General features: G+C 39.7%; 1 protein-coding gene across 4 annotated transcripts in view; it reads left to right on the forward strand.

The window, feature by feature from the left end:
* The first annotated feature begins 1697 nt into the window (after positions 1-1697).
* The window catches only part of NPL (N-acetylneuraminate pyruvate lyase), a 55331-nt gene continuing 36116 nt past the window's right edge, over positions 1698-20912 (forward strand). The window contains exons 1-3 of one of the 4 annotated variants that reach the window (XM_074222197.1): positions 1698-1868; positions 12909-12962; positions 13366-13440. In XM_074222197.1, coding sequence (XP_074078298.1) covers positions 13373-13440 — 68 coding nt within the window. In that variant the 5' untranslated portion in view covers positions 1698-1868; positions 12909-12962; positions 13366-13372. The other 3 variants (XM_074222194.1, XM_074222195.1, XM_074222196.1) reach the window with 3 other exon arrangements.

Below are 20912 nucleotides of genomic sequence, written 5' to 3' on the forward strand. Positions count from 1 at the left end.
TTTTGTTGGATGGAAAAGGAAGCTGAGGAAGAGGAGATTGTTTCTATTAGGACTCTAGTTATCAATCTATATCCAGAGAAAGAATTATGGACTTTGAACAAAGACCAGCAACTATTACTGTTAAATTAGGGGAAAAACTGTTATATTATTATGTAATTTTACTATCTCATACTTTATTTTTCTTTCTTAAGGATATGATTTCTCTGTCATTACATTCAACTTAGATCAATGTATATCATGGGACCAATGTAAAGAGTAATAGAATGCCTTTGGTGGAGGGTGGGGGGAGGGAAGCAAGAATGGGGGAAAATTTGTAAAACTCAAAATAAATAAAATCTTTCTTAAAAAAAAAACCAACACGGGGTAGCTAGGTGGTGGCACAGTGGATAAAGCACCGGCCCTGGAGTCTTGGGTTCAAATTTGGTCTCAAACACTTAATAATTCTAGCTGTGTGGCCTTGGGCAAGCCACTTAACTCCATTTGCCTTGCAAAAACCTTAAAAAAAAAAGACACTAGGTATCAGTAAACTTAGGTAATAAACAAATTTTATTGGAAAGTGCAAGGAAGAAAAGAGGATTAGTAATAGGAATGACAAAAAATATGAAGATCACTGAAATATATATGTTTATGTATATAATCCACAATAGAGAATGGAAGTTCGAAAGTAGAATTTTTCAAAAAATTGTGTTCTTATTTTTTTTTGCAATATGGTTAATAAGGAAATATTTTGCATGACTTCACATCTATAATTGATATATTGCTTATCTTTGGGGTGGAAATGGGTAGAAAGACTAGAGGGAGAAAAATGTGGAACTCAAATTTTAATAAAATGAAGTCAAAAAAATGTAATACATATTAATATACATGTATAATAAATATAAAAATATAAAAAAATTTGATGGATTTTATGGCATTTTTTTAAAACTAGTATTATGAAAAGGATTTTCCTACAGCTTCATACGCAAATTTTGGAAAGTTCTGCTAGGTCTTTGGAAATGCTTTTTTTTGGCATTTAAATTTAATCTCGTAAAAAATTTTTCTTTTCAAAAGGAAGCAAAGATGGCAAAGGTACCCAGAGCGGGCCTGGCATTAAGCATCGGCTCAGGAAATGGGGGGGGGGGTGGATAAGGGGGGGGCCCTCTGGGGCAGTCCGTCTGTCAAATTTCGGAAAATAGGGCTCCTGAATGGCGCCGGTGGTTGGCATCTGCCCGTCTGATGTCAGAAGGGCATGATGGGCGCCCTTGGAGGCATGGTAGTGCCCGTTAGGCCCCGGGCTGCAGGTGGGCAGCGAAGCCAGCAGGGGCGCAGGCCGCTGCGCAGGCGCACTGGGCTGCTGCGCGGCGCACCCCCGCAGGCCTTGCCGTCCTGGGGGGGGGGGGGGGGCGCGTAGAGTAGCCCAACCTCTGGATTTAACACACAGGGATCGGGAGGAATGACTTTGCTGTAAGATCCAAGGCCGAAAAAATAAAACACCGCGGCAGTCTGGGCCCGGAGCCCCGAGTTACGTTAGCGGCGCCTCTGCTGTCCCCCCTCCCCCAGCCCAGCGGGCCCGAGGCGGCAGGGAGCGGTTTCCGGGGGAAGAGGGGGAACTACATTTCCCAAGATTCCATGCGGCCGCAGTCGCGGGATCGCGCGCGCCACCGGGCGGAGGCAGGGAGGGGGACGAGCAGGAGAGCGATGCGCGCGCCCGCGCGCCCCAGAGCGCGGGAGCGCGGGCCGGCCGGCACGAGGCTGCCCCGGGCCGGCCGAGGTCAAGTTGTCCCTCCCGACCCGGCTGCGGGGAGCGGCGCGGCGGCCACGGCCACGGTCACGGTCACGGCCACGGCCACGGTCACGGCCGCGGGAGACGGGCTGCGTCCACTGCGCGGGTGAGGGCGAGCGGAGAGACTGCGGCGCTGCCGGCCGACTGACCGGGCCGGCCGGGGGCCGGGGGCGGGGGGAGGGGCAGGAGCCGCCCGAGGGGGGGGGCGGGGGGCTGGGCAGCAGGTGTGCGGGGGGGAGGAGAGGGCCGGTGTCCTGGGTTCGAATCCCGCCCACTTCGGTCGCTCGCATCCTAGCCCTGGAAGCAGGCGGCCCTGGGGCGGCCGCCCCGCGCTGGACCTCGGCCACCCCAGCCCCACGCAAGCTGGCCGGGCACCCCTCGCCGCAGCCGGTCCTGAGCCCACGGGGCTTCCGTGGCAGACATACGGGAGGGGCGGGCTATTTCTTTGTAGAGCTCATTTTACAGATTGGGAAACTGAGGCAGACTAGTGTCTAGAGCCGGATTTGAATTCAGGTGGAGTCCACAGGGCTACCTGGCTGGCCACGCTCAACGTTTGCAAGTCTCCTCTTCTGAACTGGGGGGCAGTTTAGACCACCTCCCTCCTGTACAAAAATAGATAATTTTCAATTCAAACTCTTAAGTCTGATCCCAAGATCCCAAGTTGGGGTGCAGACTCTCTCTGTCTCCGTCCCCACCAGTCTCTGCCCCCCCCCCCCCCGTCTGTCTGTCTCTCCCTCCCTTTGTCTCTGTCTCTCTCTCTGTGTGTTTCCCCCCCTTCTCTTTCTCTCTCTGTCTCCCCCCTCCCTCCCTCTCTCTTTCTGTCTCTTCCCCCCCAGTTTTTCTCTCTCTCTCTCTGTCTCTTTCTCTTTCTCTCTCTGTCTGTCTCTCTGTCTCTCTCTCTCTGTTTCTGTCTCTCTTTCTCTCTGTCTGTCTCTCTTTCTCTGTCTCTATCTCTTTCTCTTTCTCTCTGTCTCTCTTTCTCTTTGTCTTTCTCTCTCTTTCTCTCTGTCTCTCTGTCTCTCCTCTCTTTCTCTCTCTTTCTCTCTGTCTCTCTGTCTTTCTCTTTTTCTGTCTGTCTCTGTCTCTCTGTCTCTCCTCTCTTTCTCTCTCTTTCTCTCTGTCTCTCTGTCTTTCTCTTTTTCTGTCTGTCTCTGTCTCTGTCTCTCTCTTTCTCTCTGTCTCTCTCTTTCTCTCTGTCTTTCTCTCTCTTTCTGTCTCTCTCCTCTCTGTCTTTCTCTCTGTCTCTCTCTCTTTCTTTCTCTCTCTTTCTCTCTGTCTCTCTCTTTCTCTCTGTCTCTCTCTTTCTGTCTCTCTCTCTTTCTCTCTGTCTCTCTCTCTTTCTCTTTCTCTCTCTTTCTGTCTCTCCTCTCTGTCTTTCTCTGTCTCTCTTTCTCTCTGTGTCTCTCTCTCTTTCTGTCTCTCCTCTCTGTCTTTCTCTCTGTCTCTCTCTCTGTCTCTCCTCTCTTTCTCTCTGTCTCTTTCTGTCTCTCTTTCTCTCTGTCTGTGTGTGTGTATGTGTGTGTGTCTCTCCCACCCCCTGTCTTTCTGTCTCTCTCTCTCCCCCTCCCTCTCTCTTTCTGTCTCCCCCCCCCCCAGTTTCTCTGTCTCTGTCTCTCTTGTCTCAAACTATCTGCTGGAAAGGCATCTACCTTTTAAGTCTGTTAGCATGAAAATTAAACCAGGTGGAAGCACATCTAGAAGGATTAAGAAATAAGTATTTCTCCAGCCTAAAGTCCATTCCACACTTCCTGTTCAGTTGTGCCCAGCTTTCCCTGACCCCATTTGGTGTTTTCTTGGCAAAGATACCTGAATGGTTTACCATTTCCTTCTCCAGCTCCTTTTGCAGATAAGGAAACTGAGATAAGTGACTTGCACAGAGTCACATAGCTAGTAAATGTCTGAGATCAGATTTGAACTCAGGAAGATGATGCTTCCTGATTACAGGTCTGGCACTTTATCCCCTGGACCACCTAGCTGCCCATTTCAGATTTGCCTAAGGGGGAAAAAAACCCAACTTTAACAGAGGGTTTGGCCTGCAGTCAAGAAGACTTGAGTTCAAATTCAGCCTTAGATATTGACTAGCTGTGTGACCTTGGAAAAGGCACTTAACCTCTGTCCCAGTTTCCTTAATAGTTACTTTAAAATGAAGACAGTAATAGGATCTATCAGATTGTGCTAAGCATCAAATGAGATAAGGTCTGTAGGATGTACCTGGTGCTATATAAAAGCTAACTCTTATTAGAAAATTATACTTTCCTCCAAAATACTCTTCCCTCTTATAAGACTTTTCTTTAAAAAGAAGAAAGGGGGGCAGCTAGGTGGCATAGTGGATAAAGCACTGGCCTTGGAGTCAGGAGTACCTGGGTTCAAATCTGGTCTCAGACACTTAATAATTACCTAGCTGTGTGGCCTTGGACAAGCCACTTAACCCCATTTGCCTTGCAAAAACCTAAAAAAAAAAAAGGTACTTGTAATTATTACTTTAAAATGTTTTTTAAGTTGGGAGTTTTATGGCAGATAAAGGGATTCTTCCATTTCTCCCTCTGAACTGAAAAAAAATGCTTAGTTTTAGGGGAAAATTATAAATTAATAAAGATTATTTCTTGTAGACATAACCCTAAAATGTTTTAGTATAGTATTATTTTTTTCCTCCAATAGTCACCTGTGCTCAACCATTTTCTTCATGGGCAAATGTTCCTTTATAAGCACTTAACTTTGTGTGTGTTTTGTGTGTGTGTGTGGAGGTACTCAGCACTTGCCTTTAGAACTCAATTGTAATCACACTCTGCCCCTTTATTATTCCATACACAACCTAAAATTTAGTAGCATTCTCCTAGATCCATAGAATATCAGAGCTGGAAAGGACTTCAGAGATTATCTTGTCCAATGGATCTCAAACTTTTTTGTTCAGAGCCTCTTAAAATCATTGAAGATCTCTCAAAAAGCTTTGTCTATATGACCGGAACAAAAGCAAGACAGCTGGTTGGCTCAGTGGGTAGGTGCCCTGGACCTCGAATTGGGAAGCCCTCCAGCCTCAAACTTATATGTGATCCTGGCAAGTCACTTCCCCTCTTCTCAGCCTGTTTCCTCAATTATGAAATAATAACAATAGTTCTTCCCACTCAAGGTTTTAGTAAAGATAGAATAAGGTATTTTTGTACTTATTTTGCAACCCTTAAAATACTGTGTAAATGTTTGGGTTTTTTGTAGCTAATAAGAGGTGTTAAATTCTGGAGCTTTGAAGAGAATTTGTTATATGAGAACTAGTAAAGAAATCACAGAAGAATGGGAAAATTCATGGGAAGTTTTCCACAAGAAAGAGGTGATTGCCATAGAAGAGGAAACTGTTTTCTGTCACTCATTAGGCTGCTCTAATTGATGTAATGGAAAGAGCAATTAACTGAATTTGAGGAGGATGAAGACATATGTGAGTTCTAGTCTGGTTTTTACCATTGATAAAATTCCTGACCTAGACTACTAACACTTTAACTCCATAAACCTCTGTTTCCTTCTCTGTAAAACGAGGGTTACTGGGTGAACCTCCAAGCCCCTTCAAACATTCTGAGTCCTTGCTGGTCTGAGGTTTAGAAAAGGCAACAGGATGAGCTTTGAAAAAAATTATATTACAGAATAAAGGCAAACTGCATACTTTTACATATTAATTCCCTCCTATTTGTGGTACACAGATTTATAGGCTTAAGATCAAAGTCAAAGTAAAAATTTAAGAGGAGAAATGTACCCTTTTGTATTCATTTGTGAATTTACATATAAAAAGAGCCAAAAAGAACCACTTCCTAATTCTTTCCAATTCCAAGAAAACTTCAGTGTTCTCCTACTCCTCATTGCCCAGAACCTTTTGAGAAACTTGGGCTTTAAGCTTCTGATATCTAGTGGACATCTCTTAAATTATCAATGCAACTAATTCCCTAATCCTTACAACTTCCCTTTCTATTCATATAGACTGGAATATATCCATTATCTGCAAGATCAAAAGTGTAAAAGAGGAAATATTGGTCAAAGAAATAATGTTCTATAATTAATCTGTTCTGAGATGGCCTTACAGGTAATACTGATCTCCATCCCATTGCTCAAGCCCCTTGACCCACTTATGTGCCCCAAAATACCTTCTCCCTCTTTGGAAAGGACTTGGTAAATCCCTGCCTCCATGCCCAACACAAGCCCCTAGCAACAAAACAATGGATCCCTGTCCTAAACCTGAAAGAATTAAGTCTTTGAGCCATTACCCTTTGCCCCATACCCTTTTTGTAGCTTATCCCTTGGTGGTGGCAGTTTCCCTTTGGGAAGCCAGCCTACTCTTGGGGAGTGTGATCCCCCAAAAAACTCTCATGCTTCTATATACTTCCTTATGATGCTTCTGCTGCTAATCCCCTATTTCTCTATCTTAGCTTCTACTAACTTTAGAAATATGTAAATAAATCTTTTTTTGTGTGTGTGTCCCTAAATTCTTCTGGGTCAGAGTCAATCTTTCAAGTGAATTCATTCATGGTTCCTCAAACCCTTGAAGCCTATAGCCAGCCACATATTTTCTAGCAACAAGAGAAAGTCTATAAGCAAAGAAAGCATTGGATTTTCCTTCTGAAAATAGTATTGGTCTCTGGAAACAGAGAGTCAGCTTTATCTTCAATTTAAAAGTAGTTGATGTTTTTTCTTCATTCTCAAAGAAGACCATGGATGCCATGACATGCAAGTGAAATAGATTTAAGTTGTGGGGGGAAGGTGTGCAAGGTTTCCAGCCTCACTTTCTCCTCTAGAGCCATCTGTTTCAGGATGACTAAGATGGCCCTGGTTGCAATGGGAGACCTGGACCTTTTAAGCTAGTCTTTCCCAGGTCACAGTTTAATTGAAGCAGCACTCATTAAGGTTAGATAAGAAAGAGAAAAAGCTTAGAGGACAAGAATGACCACTTTTACTTAGTCAAAAAAAATTTTTTTAAAGGGGAAGGGAAGACCCTCAGGGGGTTTTTCTGTGATTTAGGTTGATAAGAAAGAAATGAAGCAAATAGTCTCTTTTGTATAGACCAAAAAAGGGAGGATTGAGGAACTGGAACAAATGCTATTTACATGCACTATGAGTCAATCAGAGATCCAATCAAAGAGGTAGAGTGATTTGGAGGCCTGTAAAACCCTAGAAATCTTATGGGCCTTTGGGCAGTCACCTCTAAATACTGAAGGAAAAGAAAAGAGGCCCTCAATTTGAAATCAGACATGCTGAATTTGAGTCTCCACTCTTCCTCTTAATTAGGCAAGGAACCTCAGACAAGGCCATCTCCCTGATGATCAGCCTCCTCATCTATAAAAAGAGAGATGAAGATTGTACTTCTCCCAATAAGTCAATTTAGAGTGGGTGGAAACAAATAGACCCTTTATCTTAGACATTTTTGTCATTCTTCCAAAATTTGAGAATGGGGGAAAAAGAGAAGGAAGTGCCATGAATAGGAAAACCTTTTAAGTAAGAGAAAAAATAAAAGGAAATATTTTTCCCTAAAAGTGTTTCCTTTCACCTTTCTTTTCCTGTTTTTCAAGGCTGTAACAATTTGGTTGAGTGGTAGAGTACTGGGCTTAGGAGCCAGAAAAAATGAGTTTAAAGCCTGCCACTTAAACTGAGCCTTGTTTTCCCCTTCTGTAAAATGGTAATAAAATCCATAGTTCCTATTTCACAGGGTTGCTATGGGAGTCCAGGGAGATTAATTGTGTAAACTTCTATATAAATCTCAATTATCATCAAGGCTTCATTCAGAAACTTCATAAAAACTTGGGAATACTTAAGAAGGATTTTTAACGTTTCTTCCTCTTCATGACAGATCTTCCTCTTTGACTTGACTCACTCTACCCATCATTAACTAACCCTCATTACTTTTTTAGATTTTTTTTTAGATTTTAGCTTTTAGACAGTCATAGGATTGCATTCGAATTGTCTGTAAACCTGCTGAGGCACTTTGGAGACTGCTGATTAAGCCTGTTATTTCCTCTTCTATTGCTGTTCTCAAAACCAAGTTCTCTCTGAAAACACAAGTCTTTAACAGAATTCAGAAATGCTTACTAGTTTGAATTTGGGCCAGCTTCCTGAGCCTGCAATGTAATAGAGCTTGTTCCTCTTTCCTGCCAAATAAGTTAAGATCTCACTGTTCATTATGAACATCTTCTACCTGGAGAGGAAGAGATTAGAAAGAAGATGAAACTTAAGCTTGATCACTTGTCACTCCCTCTGAAGGTTTTTTTTAGTAATTTCTCAGTACCATTCATGGACTGGCATTCAGTTTGGTTCAGGTGGCTGTAAATCCATAAAACTGAGAGACAAACTAATGAAAATTGAGATAGAGAAACACAGTTTAGTGAAAAGACTAGGAATATAGGAAGGATACATGATATCTAAGTTACAGCTGTGCCAGTAATAATTCTGAATAAGTTACATCTAGGTCTCTGTTTCATCTTTAAAATTAAAGAGACTGGGTGGAGAAATCCTCCCTTGATCACCTCTAAAATTTTTCTCCATTTTTGTGACTAGAGAGTCATGGAGTATAAATTTATTTTAATTTTCTTAAGGCATCTATACAATGAACTCTAAATTCCCAGAGGAATATTTTAATGTCTTTCAGCAGTTGCATTAAAAATTCAGCTTGAGCAATAAGAAAATATTTTGACCAGTTTTCTTTGACACAAAGTAGAGACTTTGTATTTCAGGGGTAACATTTTAAAGTATTTTACCTTTATCTAAAAATCGAATGACAAATGTAAATAGGGTCCCTTGGGCACATTGCTATTTAAGCACTAAAATTTTTTTTGGGGGGGGGGATTTATTATTTCCACATCATTATTTCTAGGATCTCACTTTTTGTTAGAGCAGTTTTGATCCAAGAGCCTGTCCAAGATCAGAAATGTAAAATCTCTTTTAAAATTAATTTTTTCCCTTTTTTTCAAAATTTTAAAAAGAAAAAAAGACTTTGTTTTGTGACTAAGTTGAATCCCCATCTCTGCTTTGTGTAACAGCTAAACTTACAGGCAAGATTTAAACTAAATTTCAATTTATATCTCTTGATAGTGAATAAATAGCCTGTTCAGAGGAAGAGATGGATACCTGGAAAATATCCAGGGCAAAAATGGTGAAGGACCTTGAGTTCTTCATGTAAAGATCAGTTGAAATAATTGGGGACAATTACTCTGAAGAGAAGACTCAAAAGGGAAGTGATCCCTATGCCCCGTGTTTGAAAGCCTGTCTTGTGACAGGATTTTGACTTAGTTCTGCTTAGCTCCAGAAGACAGAATGGGAGTGTTAGGTAGAAACTGGACTCTTTTTTTTCTTGCATTGGTTGGACAAAATAGCCTCTGAAATGACTCCATCCCTGACATTCAGTGATTCTATGATTTTTTTCAATGAGCAAGCAGATTTAATGAGTGCTTTCCATGTGCCCAACACTTTTTTTAGATGCTACATCTGACAAAAAAGAAAAAATAGAACATAAACCCTACCTTCAAAAATCTTATATAGTTAGGGAGATGAGCACATAAAATAAGTACTAGAATGGATGGTATAAGTTATAAGCTCTGAATGAAGTCAAAGCTAGAAGAGATATGAAAAACTTCATGAAGAAAGTGGTACTTAAACTAGACTTGAAGAAAAACAGGATCAGATTACAGAGAGGAAAGACTGTACCAGGCCAGAGGAAATTCATATGTGTGTGTATATTGTGTGTGTGTGTGTGTGTGTGTGTGTGTGTTTCATTATAGATTATCCTACTATAATAGGAGAAATGGATTAAATCACTTTTATTGCTTGATCTATCATTAGGATAATCTATAGTGAAAGGAATTTGGTTTCCTAGTCACCTATGGCTTTCTAAGATGGTAGACTTGATAACTATTCAAAGCCCTCAATGTTAGCTAATGAATGTCTCAATTTAAATTGTATACAAAGATAAAGCTGTAACTAATATTTAAATTTGATTTCATTTATTTTAAATCTTTTAGGTAAAATTACAAAAAGAAGATATTGGCAAGCTAAATAATTCAGCCAGGAAGAAATTTCACTATTTTCAAATATGATCCATAGACTTTTAACTATATGCCTAGGAGACTATTAAACCTTTGACCACCTGTTTGATTTGTTGGCAGAACTACTTTAAATAGGTGTTCTTTTATTTTCAGAAAGCTTACTGTTATTTTTTATTTCTGTCAAATGTTAAGTGATTTTATTTTATTTTTCTTGAGTTACTTAGTACACATTGTATTATTATCCCATGATTTGAGGCTTTGAATTAGCTCACTTGGATTCATTTCCTGTGGTTTATGCAACATCTTATTTTTTAAGTGAATATTTTAGATATTCTAAAAAACACACTATGGGATATATTCCAACAGACTTCAATATTTCCAGGATATATAATTTCATCAGTGTGGGTTCCCCCCAATGATAAACTGCAGCTCCTTACTAACTTAGATTATCATAGGATTTATATAGATCAGGGGCAGCTAGGTGGTACAGTGGATAGAGTAGTGGCCCTGGAGTCAGGAGGACCCGAATTCAAATTTGATCTCAGACACTTAATAATTATCTAACTGTGTGACATTGGGCAAGTCATTAACCCCATTGCCTTAAAATAAAAAAAATTAAAGGATTTATGTAGACCTTTTACAAAGTTCTTAACATGTTTTATTTCATTTGATCCTCCCCAAAATCCTATGGTATAGGTTCTATTCTTATCCTCATTTTATAGATGAGAAAACAGAGACTGAGAGAACAAATGACTTGTCCAAGGTCACATAGCCTGTAACTGACTGAGGCTAGATTTGATTATTTTATCACCTAAGGGATGAGCCAGCCTTCAAGATAATCGACATTGGTTCTCCAACCACAGACACATGTTCTACCATTGGGCATTAAGTTTAAGCCATCCCTTTTTAGTTAGAGGGCAGCAGTGGTTAGGGTGGCAAAAAAGTCAGAAAGATTCCCTTTCCTGATTTAAATTTAACCTTAATTTGCTAGTTGTATTATCCTGACCAAATCACTTAACCCTTGCTCAGTTTCTTCTTCTGTGAATTGAACCATAAAAGGAAATGATGAGCCACTCTAGTATCTCTGCCAAGAAAATCTCAAGTTTGGGCAGCAGGGGAAGGGTTGTGAAGAGTTGGTCATTATTGTAATGAGAAGTCTGGAAAGGACTTTAAAGCTGGAAAAATACTTATTTCTTAATATTTTCATTTGAAATAAAAAGGGTTTTAATATGCTACCACAAGTCTTTCCAGTATCTTTGCCAAGAAAATCCCAAATGAGGTCACAAAGAGTCAGACCTGACTGAAACAACTGAACAACAACATCTTGGTTAGACTGGCCAAAGCCTGTGTTCCACTGGCCTGGCCCTGGGGACTTTACCACACCACTATGAGTCACCAAAGACTTTAGCAAACAATTATACTCCCTGTAGAGCAGTTTGACCCCAAAAAAGAGAGGTCATGATGACTTTGTGCTTAGATAGTGAACTTCCAAGAGATTATAGAACATGATGCCTTTAAGTGGTGACCTGAGAGGTATTCAAATTGGGGGAAGGGGCTATCTCTTAAGGCAGTAGAAGGAATTCCATCTAGAAGGAGATTAAATAGATGGCCTCTGTCCTTCCTCCTAAACTGTACCTTCCTCCAATTTTAGAATGGTATGGAATGGTAGATTAAGAGGTAGAATAGACCTCAGAAAGCTGCAGTACAACCTCCTCATGTCACAGAAGAGATGGACTTGTAGAGGTAATTGATGTGGCAAAGGTCACAGGATAGCAGGGTTCCAATTAGAACCCAGGACATTTGACCTGGACCCCAGCAAGCTTCCTTTCCATTGAATCAGGCTGCTGTGGTTCCATGGAGACACACACACACACACACACACACACACACACACACACACACACACACACACCTTCCACCTAGTTTTTTTCAGATGTGGGGGACCACGGGTATGAACTTCACATGCAGTGTCTTTACATGCAGACTTCTTTGGTGTGTTGGTTAATTTTGCTTAACTCCCCCCCACACACTATTTTAATTTTGTGAGAAAGAACATCTCTCTGGGAGGGAAAGGGGAAAGGAATACATTAGAAATGTAGCTAATGTGGAAAAAAAAGCTATAAATAAGTTGTATTTAAAATATACATCAAAAGAATATTAGATCTCTCCAACACAAGTTCTGCTTCCATTTCATACCTGTCAAGCTAGACTGCACAAAATAGAAAAGTCTATAATTTTCTCTCCCCACAATGATACACAATGCCTCTAATCACCCCAATCCCACAATGAAACACTGTGGTGTGGGCTGATGCCAGAGAGATGAAGGTGTTTTTTATCTTAGGAATTTGAACGTGGTAATTTTGTGGAGAAAATGGCTAGAACTTTATGCTGTGAGTTTGGTCAGGGAAACATCTCCCCTAAGCAGCATTAGAGGTCAAAGAAATAGAACCTGCCAGGTTGCACATAGACAACTCTAAGTTTATTCTCTTCTGAGAAAAAAGAGACTGTCAGTCACTATCTTGGAAGATTTACCAAATGGTTTGATGTGATTAACTGTAGATACTTCCCTACCAAAATAAGTCTGATCTTGAGATACAAATTTAACTCTGGTCCAAAATGTGGCCCTGCTGTGGGTTTATTTGTTTGTTTGTTGCTAGGCATTGGGGTTAAGTGGCTTGCCCAAGGCCATACAGCTAGGTAATTAGTGTTTGAGGCAGGATTTGAACTCAGGTACTCCTGACTCTAGCTCCAGTGCTCTATCCACATCCACGGCGCCACCTAGCCACCCCTCCCCCTGTGCACTTATTAAGTGCTTTAGTAAAAGAAGTGGAGCTTCCACAGAGTTCTCACTAAAATGGCAATCAAAATATATTGTCTATTGTTTCAGTAAAAACTTTTAAAAGTAAAGTTGGACAGCCCTGATAATAACCCTAAGCTTAAGTCATTCTAACCTCACCCCACCCCAGGAAAGAGTAGAGGAGCCTTACCTGATTAGTTCCTTTAGCCACCTCCCACAGAACTCTCTAAAACCCTACATATATCCCTCTGTTATGTAGATTTGCTAGTCACCTGCCCATCAGCTGATCTAATTAGACATTTTATCTTCTTGCTGCTTCTCTTGGTTTACTGACTTCCAGTTCTTCTGATCAAGCATTTAGCCTCTCTGGATTGAAGAATTCCCCTACAATCAGGTAAATCCCTCAATGACCCTAGGTGAGGGTCATAACTTGATAAAGTTTTCCCCAAAAAGAGGCTGAGAAAAGATTATCATTTGTCCTATTCCCTCCTTGTTTGTACCTACTGAGTTCATTATATATAAGATTTTCTTGACCTCCAAGCTCTCCACTCCTTTGATATTTTTCATGCTGGTATTTCCAAGATCCATCCCCTTTAGTTTTACACCAAGTGGTGCCTTCTCAAGGCCTTAAGATACTGTTTTTTCCTGTCCATTGATTTCTGAGTGGGGACCTTGTACATGTCAGTTAACTTGACTGAAAGGCATGGGGAGTGGACTTTGTTTGGGAGTTTTGTCATTAATGGGAGCTCTCTGAAGAAGGAAGGCTCTAAGCTGTGTGTTTTCCTGACTTCTTCCAGCAGTACAATGGCCCTCCCCAAGAAGAAGCTTCAAGGTCTTGTTGCAGCAACTCTCACACCTATGACTGAGACTGGGTAAATATTACTCTGGGACATGAAGGGTTGTCTTTATAACTACATGACTATAAAGACAGTCAACATTAAGTGACTTCTATATGTCAGAAATTTATTATACAAAGTGCTGGGGTTACAAACGGAGTCAAAAGGCAGGTATTTTATAGTCTAATGGAGGAGGAAGGAGATTAACAACTGAGTACAAATAAGTTATATACAGGAGAAACTGGAAATAATTAAGACAGTAGGATTAAGAGGAATTGGGAAGGGTTCCCTGGAGAATGTGAATTTTTAGCTCAGGACTGAAGGAAGCTGGAGGCAGAGATGAAGAGGGAAAGCATTCCAAGCAATGACAGTCAGAGAAAAAGAACAAGATGGAGTATCTTGTTCGTGGAACTTCCAGGAGTCCAGGGTTACTGGAATGAGTAGTACTTGACCCTGAATAAAGTGTCAGAAGTCTGGAAAAGTAAGAGAAAGCTAAGTTATATGAAGGGGGTTTTATGCTTAACAGAGGATTTTATATTTGATCCTGGAGGTTAACAGGGAACCACTGGAGTTTTAAGTTGGGTTGGATGTCACGGTCAGACCTGTGTTAGGAAAATCACTTTAGTGACTGATGGAAAGTGGATTGGAGTGGAGAGAGAGGCAGATAAAGTCACCAACAAGGTATTGCAATACTCAAGAGGTGAGGTCATGGCAAACTGCACTAGTCTCAGGAGAGAAAGGATGTATTGGAGAGATATTGCAAAAGAAATCAACAGGACTTGAAAACGGATTAGATCTAAATGGTGAGAGACAGCACAGAGTATCCCTACCTATTATTGTTTCTATTGTCTAAATCACTAACCTAAACCAAAAAATACAATGTCTCATCCTAACTCTCCTACCCAACCCCTGGCCCAAGACCAGTTTATAGAAGCCTGTCTCAAAGCTTGACCTAGGAGGAATGAATGTGTGTGTGTGTGTGTGTGTGTGTGTGTGTGTGTGTGTGTGTGTGTGTGTGTGTATACACACACACACACACATGTTCTTCCTCAGGTCTTGCATTATAGAGCCAGTCTTTAAAACAACATCCTCTGACTTCAAATCCTGCATCTTTAGATCATTCTACAATCAATGATGATCAAGTTTATATAGCAATTTAATGTTTGTAAAAATCTTTATTATTTGAAATCTCAGTCTGTTAGGTACTTCAAATATTATCTCTATTTTATATGTGAAGAAATTGATTTGCCCCTAGAAAGAAGGGAAAAAAAAAAAACAAGATTTATTGGGTAGTACTCTGTGCTAGTAGCTTACAAATAATCTCATCTGATAATGGTTGCACAGCTAATAATTACCAAAGACAGATGCTATGAATTGGTGTATCCATTCCAGATGCCAATTTGGAATTATTCAAGGTAAATAATCAGAGCCTAAATTTAAACCCAGGCTATTCTGACTCCCAAGTTCATCTTACCAAATAATGTTCTTTCTCTGACAGAAAAAGGGAATGACAAACAAGGGAGCCAAAGAGATGAATTAAATGAGTCCCTTCAGCTGTGACTAAATAGTACAATTAAAATCAATTTATTATATTTGTTATCAATAATAATATTTGTTGAATGAAATGCCTTTTTTGTCAATAACAACACAGCCGAGCAATCACTACACCATCTGTTAATTCCTCATAATATTAGCAATATTACCTAATTTTGTTTTTAAGGATTGACATTTTGGAATCTACTAGTGTAAACCATGGTTTTCGTTTATCCCTGTATAACTAGATAATATAACCATTTTTTTTCACATGAACCCATCTCCTTTTGCTCAATATTCAGCTCTGCCTTCTACTCTTTCTCTCTTTCCATCAGTGATTCATTCTATATCCCTCAACTCTGGCCACAGCATTCTTAATCTAAAAATGTTAATAACTTTTATAGTATGATTGTTTTCCTTAATGATCCTGTGTATTTTATTTCACATATTTGAAAACATGATGAGCAGGAATATAGACTTCAGCAGACATTGCCAAAAGGGTCCATGAAACAATCAAGGTGAATGAAGCATCCTCCTCTAACTAGATATGCCCAGTACCAATACAACTCAGGATAATCGAAATAATTAGAATTGTTATTCAGTCAATGAAACTGTCATATAATTCATCTGACTAAAACCAATATAGATTTATTAATATATGTGTCTGCTGGTAAGTCTTTACAACTGGCTCTTAAGAAAAATACCCAGGGCTCACTAGATGCACTATTAGAATCAAATTCATCATTTTCTTTAATCTAGACAATCTCCAAAATAATCAATCCAGCCCTGATTTGTAGTGAGCACCAATTTCAGAGGTATGAATGACTCCCAAGGTAGTTCAAACTGGCTCTATCACACCCCTGTGTATTCCCCAGTAAAATGTAAACACAATGCTTTAGGTCAGGAACTATTAGCTTTTTTCCCCCCTGTTATCCTCAGCTTTGTTTTTTGGTGTTGTATCCTCAACACCTATCACAATGATTTGCACTTTTTAAGGTTATGCTTAAGAAGTGCTAGTGAATTGAATTCAACTTCATAAAATTAGAAGCATCCTAACATTTGAGAATAGTGTAGTGTCTTAGAAAGAGAGATGGGAAATCAGGAGACCTAAATTCTAAGCTTAACAGTGCCATTTATCTTGAATAGGTTCCTTAATTCCTGAGTCTTTTTCTCTATTTGTCAAATTAAGGAGTTGAATTAGATAAACTCTTAAAAAAAACTTTATCTAGATTTCTGTGTTTCTATGTGACTCAGGTCTTGCTCAAGAACCTCTGGGGACATGTTTCGAATACTCACTAGAATCACAGCATAACAGTGGGAGGGACTTTAGAAGCCCTCCATTCTTCCTACCCCCAGAAAGACAATGTGACATGCCTTCACATTCATGGATCTAAATGCTGAAAAGGTGAACATACTTTTGGACAGGCACCAGGTGAAAACTTGCTGAGGATGTGGCATTTCTGTGATTGCAGCTGGTTAATACCAAACTTGTCTGGTTCTCCACCCTTCTCCTGAGCTACATGGATGAAACCTGAAGTCATCAATTTCTCAATGTTTTTAGGGCCTTTGTTGGCCAGATAAGCTAGAAAACATGTGACTGTAAGAATTTACAATTTTTACATCCTGTTATGAGCGATCCTTTTTCAAACTGAAGAGCTGCATCTGGTGGATGTTACTTTAACCTTTTTGAACTAGCTTCCTTCTAGCCTGGAAATAGCTTTTAATAGCTTTTTTATTCTTCTTGTGACCTATTAAGAATGTTAGTGTGTTCTTTGGGCTCTTGTGTCCAACAAAACATCCTGCATGTAACAGTTTTTCTCACATGAACCCATCTCCTTTTGCTCAATACTCAGTTCTGCCCTCTCCATTCTACTCTCTCTCTTCCTTTCCGTCAGTGATTCATCTTGTCTCCCTCGACTTCGAGCCTCAGAGTTCTTAATCTAAAAAAGTTATTAAGTTTTATAGTATAATTATAATTATAATAATAATTTTTATAGTATTATTATTTTCCTTCATGATCCTGAGTATTTTATTTCACTAATTTGAAAACATGATAATGAGCAGGAATCTATAGACTTCAGCAGACATTGCCAGAGGGGTCCATGAAACAGTCAAGGTGAATGATGCACCCTCCTCTAACCAGACATGCTCAATACAGAAACTAGCAGGTCTGGGGCTATCTCAGAAAACAACCAAAGGAATGACTTTTTTAACTCTGTGTGCCATGAGCTGGTTTTCAGTGTCTATTGGAAAGGAACCAAATTCCTTGAGGAGTTTAGTAAGACAGATAAAGAAACATGTGTAAATCCATTATTATGATATTACTGAGACAACCCTGCACCAAAGATAATCAGGGTAATCAAATCCTGGCTCTGCCACTTACTAGTTGTTTGACTTGGACAAGTCACTTAATTTCCCCTAAACCTTAATTCTCTCACCCAAAAATGAGAGCATTAGAATAGATTGGCCTTCCAGCTTTGACATGTCATAATTCTCTGGCCAGTAGCAAGATTCTCCTAATTATACTTAATCCTTATCCACAAAAACAAGAAAAAGTAACTTTGCAACTCCTTATTTAAGAAAAACTGGAAACTATTAGCTTTCTTAGAATGCTTCTGTATTAGTGGAAAGTCCCCTGAATTTGTAGAGAAAAGACTAGGTTCCAGTCTTAGTTTGACCTCTTAGTACCTGGGCCTCAATTTCCTTATTTGTAAAATGAAGAAGGTTCACACTACATACCATGATAAACTCTGGAAGGTAGAGAATTAAGATGTATAAGGTCGTAACCTAAAGATATTAGAGGGAAAAAAGGAAGATAATACCTTTAGTAATTGTGGATAGGGAGAGGAATAGAAATGATAAAATGGACAAATTTGATTATATAAAATTCAGAAGTTTTTGTGTAAACAAATCCAGTATTGCTAAAACTGGAGGGAAAATAATTAACTGTGAAAAAAAAATTTCATCTAGTTTCTTTGATAAAAAAAAATCTCATTTCCAAGATATATAAATAATGGAAAAAAAGAAGAAAAGTTATTTCCCAAGTGATGAATGGTCAAAGGATAAGAAAAGTAGTACTTTAGAGAAGAAAACAAAACTATAGCCATATTAAAAAAAAAATCTCCAAATTACTAATAGTGAAAGAAATGAAAATTAAAGTAACACTGAGGTTCCATCTTATATCCAGACTGGCAAAGCTGACTCAAAAAAAAGAAAATGACAAATTTGGAGGGGCTAGCAGGAAACAAAAGCATTGTTGCTCTATTTATGGAACTGTGAATTAGAACAGCCATATTGGAAAGTAAATTGTATCTATGCCCCCAAAGTCACTTTACCAAGCACTTTGAATTTACTACTAGGCCTGTAATCCAAAGGAATCAGAAAATTGGGAAAAAGAACCCATAAATACAAAAAAATGTTTATAGCATCTCTTTTCCTGGAAACTAAAAGGAATGCCCATCAATTGAGGGAATGACTAAGCAAACATTATATATTAGTCTGATACAATATTATTATTATACCATAAGAAATTCTGAAAGGAACAATTTCAGAAAAATTTGGATGCAGAATGAAGTGAGCAGAAGCAAGAGAAAAATTTTTAATTATGACATCAATACTACAGAGAAGATAATTTTGAAAGATTTAAATACTTTGATCAATGTAATAACCAATCTCAGTTCTAGGAGATTACTGAAGAAGCTACAGTCCACCTCCTGGCAGGTGATGGACTCAAGTTGCAGAAGAAGATACATTTTTAGATGGAGCCAATTAAGGGATTTGTTTTGCTTTGTTATGAAAGGAGACAGAAGGGGCGGCTACGTGGCGCAGTGGATAAAGCACCAGCCCTGGAGTCAGGAGGACCTGGGTTCAAATCTGCTCTCAGACACTTAATGATTACCTAGTTGTGTGGCCTCGGTCAAGCCACTTAACCCCATTTGCCTTGCAAAAACCTAAAAAAAAAAAGGAGACAGACAAGAGAGGGAAGAAGAAGATGGAGGAGGAGGAGGAAGAAAGAAAGGAAAGTCATGGAAGCATTTTTAAGACCAAAAGAGAAAAGGAAGGATAAATAGAATAAAAAAAAGTTAGCAACTTTGAAAGTTACTTATATTTCTTAAAAGAAAAGCAAGTTGTACATGACAGAGATCTGTGATTTTATATACAATCTTTATTGTTCCACTATGTATATGGAAATACCTATTTTTATTTGGGATTTGTTCGATTCAGAATAAAAACTTTTTCTAAAAAAATTGTATGAAAGGGGCAGCTAGGTGGTGTAGTGGATAGAGCACTGACCCTGGAGTCAGGAGGACCTGAGTTCACTTAACCCCATTGCCTTAGCAAAAAAAAATTAAGAGAAGTTAGATGTAATCCCCTGCAGCTCTAAAAACCCAATCCTATGCTTGTCTGTTTACCTAGAAAAGTACAGGTAATAATGTTGAAGGCTGGCAGTGGTCTGAGCTGATTGATCATTGCTATCCCTTTTACTCAGGGGGCTGGATGATAAGGGTCTCCAGAAAGCCTCCTCTCCTTCCTCACTTCCCTTCTCTTGGTGCCCTTTACTTTTAGGAAGATGCTTGATCATGTTTAAGGATGCCAAAGAGCCTAGTGCTCTGCTCCATGCTAAATAACTTCAGAACCTAGGTTTCAGGGAAATGAATGACCCATCCTCCTCCCACCCTGGAACAGGACATTTTTCTACTTCTGGCAGTCAAGGCCTTACTTGCTCCTTTGTCGAAAAGAGGTTTTTAAGCCATGATTTTGGCAAAGACACAGCACACATTTCAACTGTTCTTGGGTACTGAAAGTGATGTTGAAAAGCAAAAAAAGAAAAGCACAAACAGGAAGGAAGCAGATTTTTAAACATGTATACCTCTTAAGAGTACTGTCCTATTTATTCTCAAATGTGGAACCCAAGTCTCTTTGTGTCCTTTCTGCACAAAAGATTAGCCACGAGGCCAGGCAGGAACAATAGGGATTTTTTCTCTGAGAAATCACCTTGAAACAGTCTTTGTGGCTTAATGAAAAAGGAGTCTAGGCTGGCATTCTGAACCCTGTGATCTGGGCCAACTTCAGTGTACACACATTGAAATGGGGATGATAGGGATGATGAATCAGGTCAGATTCACCCAGTCCTTTTTGCTCCTTGGGAGAAAAGTACTGGTTTTTATATATCCATTCAGCTGGAGAATGAAAGATCAAAGAAGTCACCCAGGAATGTAACCCAACTCAGTAGCTCTGGGCACATTCCCAGGGCCAGCTTTTGGTCTACAATGGAGGGGGAGGGGCAGAGAGTTGGTCCCCAGTGCATCCAAACAATGTGGCTCCCTACCTCGACTGACAAAGCTAGCAAAGAGTTGCTGAGGGGCTTCTTGGGGAAAGAATGGATGCAGCAGAACCAGGAAGGCACCAGATCAGTCATTTGGCAAGTGCCAATTGATCCTGTCTCTTTTCATCCCCATTGCTTAGCACATAGTAGGGACTTAATAAAGGATTGCTTCATCATTTAGTAATGTACATAATATATTTTGAACTATGGAGACAAATTTTAAACTCAAGGCTGCAAAGGCAAGAAGCCATTATATGGTGCTATAAAGTTTACAAAGCACTTTACATTTGTTAACCTTTTTGATTCTATTATTATGGACTGAGGCAAACAAAGAGTCCAATATAGTAGTAGTAGTAGTAGTAGATGGATGGTGGATTAGGAACCCAGGCTAGGTGACTAGAGGTAAGACTCAGGGATTGAGCTAGGTTGACTAGTTTTAAGCAATAGAGCATCAAAAACCCAGACCATAGAGAGAGGACAAGCAACTAGCCTAAGAATTTGATTCTGAGCCAGACCCCTTCTGAGACACCTTCCAAGCTTCCTATCCAATGCCAGGCATGGTTGCAGAGGATGAGGAGGCCTCAGTCTGAAGATGGAGACAAGAAAACAGTGTATGGTTGCAGTCAAAAAGTTCAGAACTAGAAAATCA

This window comes from Macrotis lagotis, chromosome 2 (assembly GCF_037893015.1).
Source record: "Macrotis lagotis isolate mMagLag1 chromosome 2, bilby.v1.9.chrom.fasta, whole genome shotgun sequence".
NCBI lineage: Eukaryota > Metazoa > Chordata > Mammalia > Peramelemorphia > Peramelidae > Macrotis > Macrotis lagotis.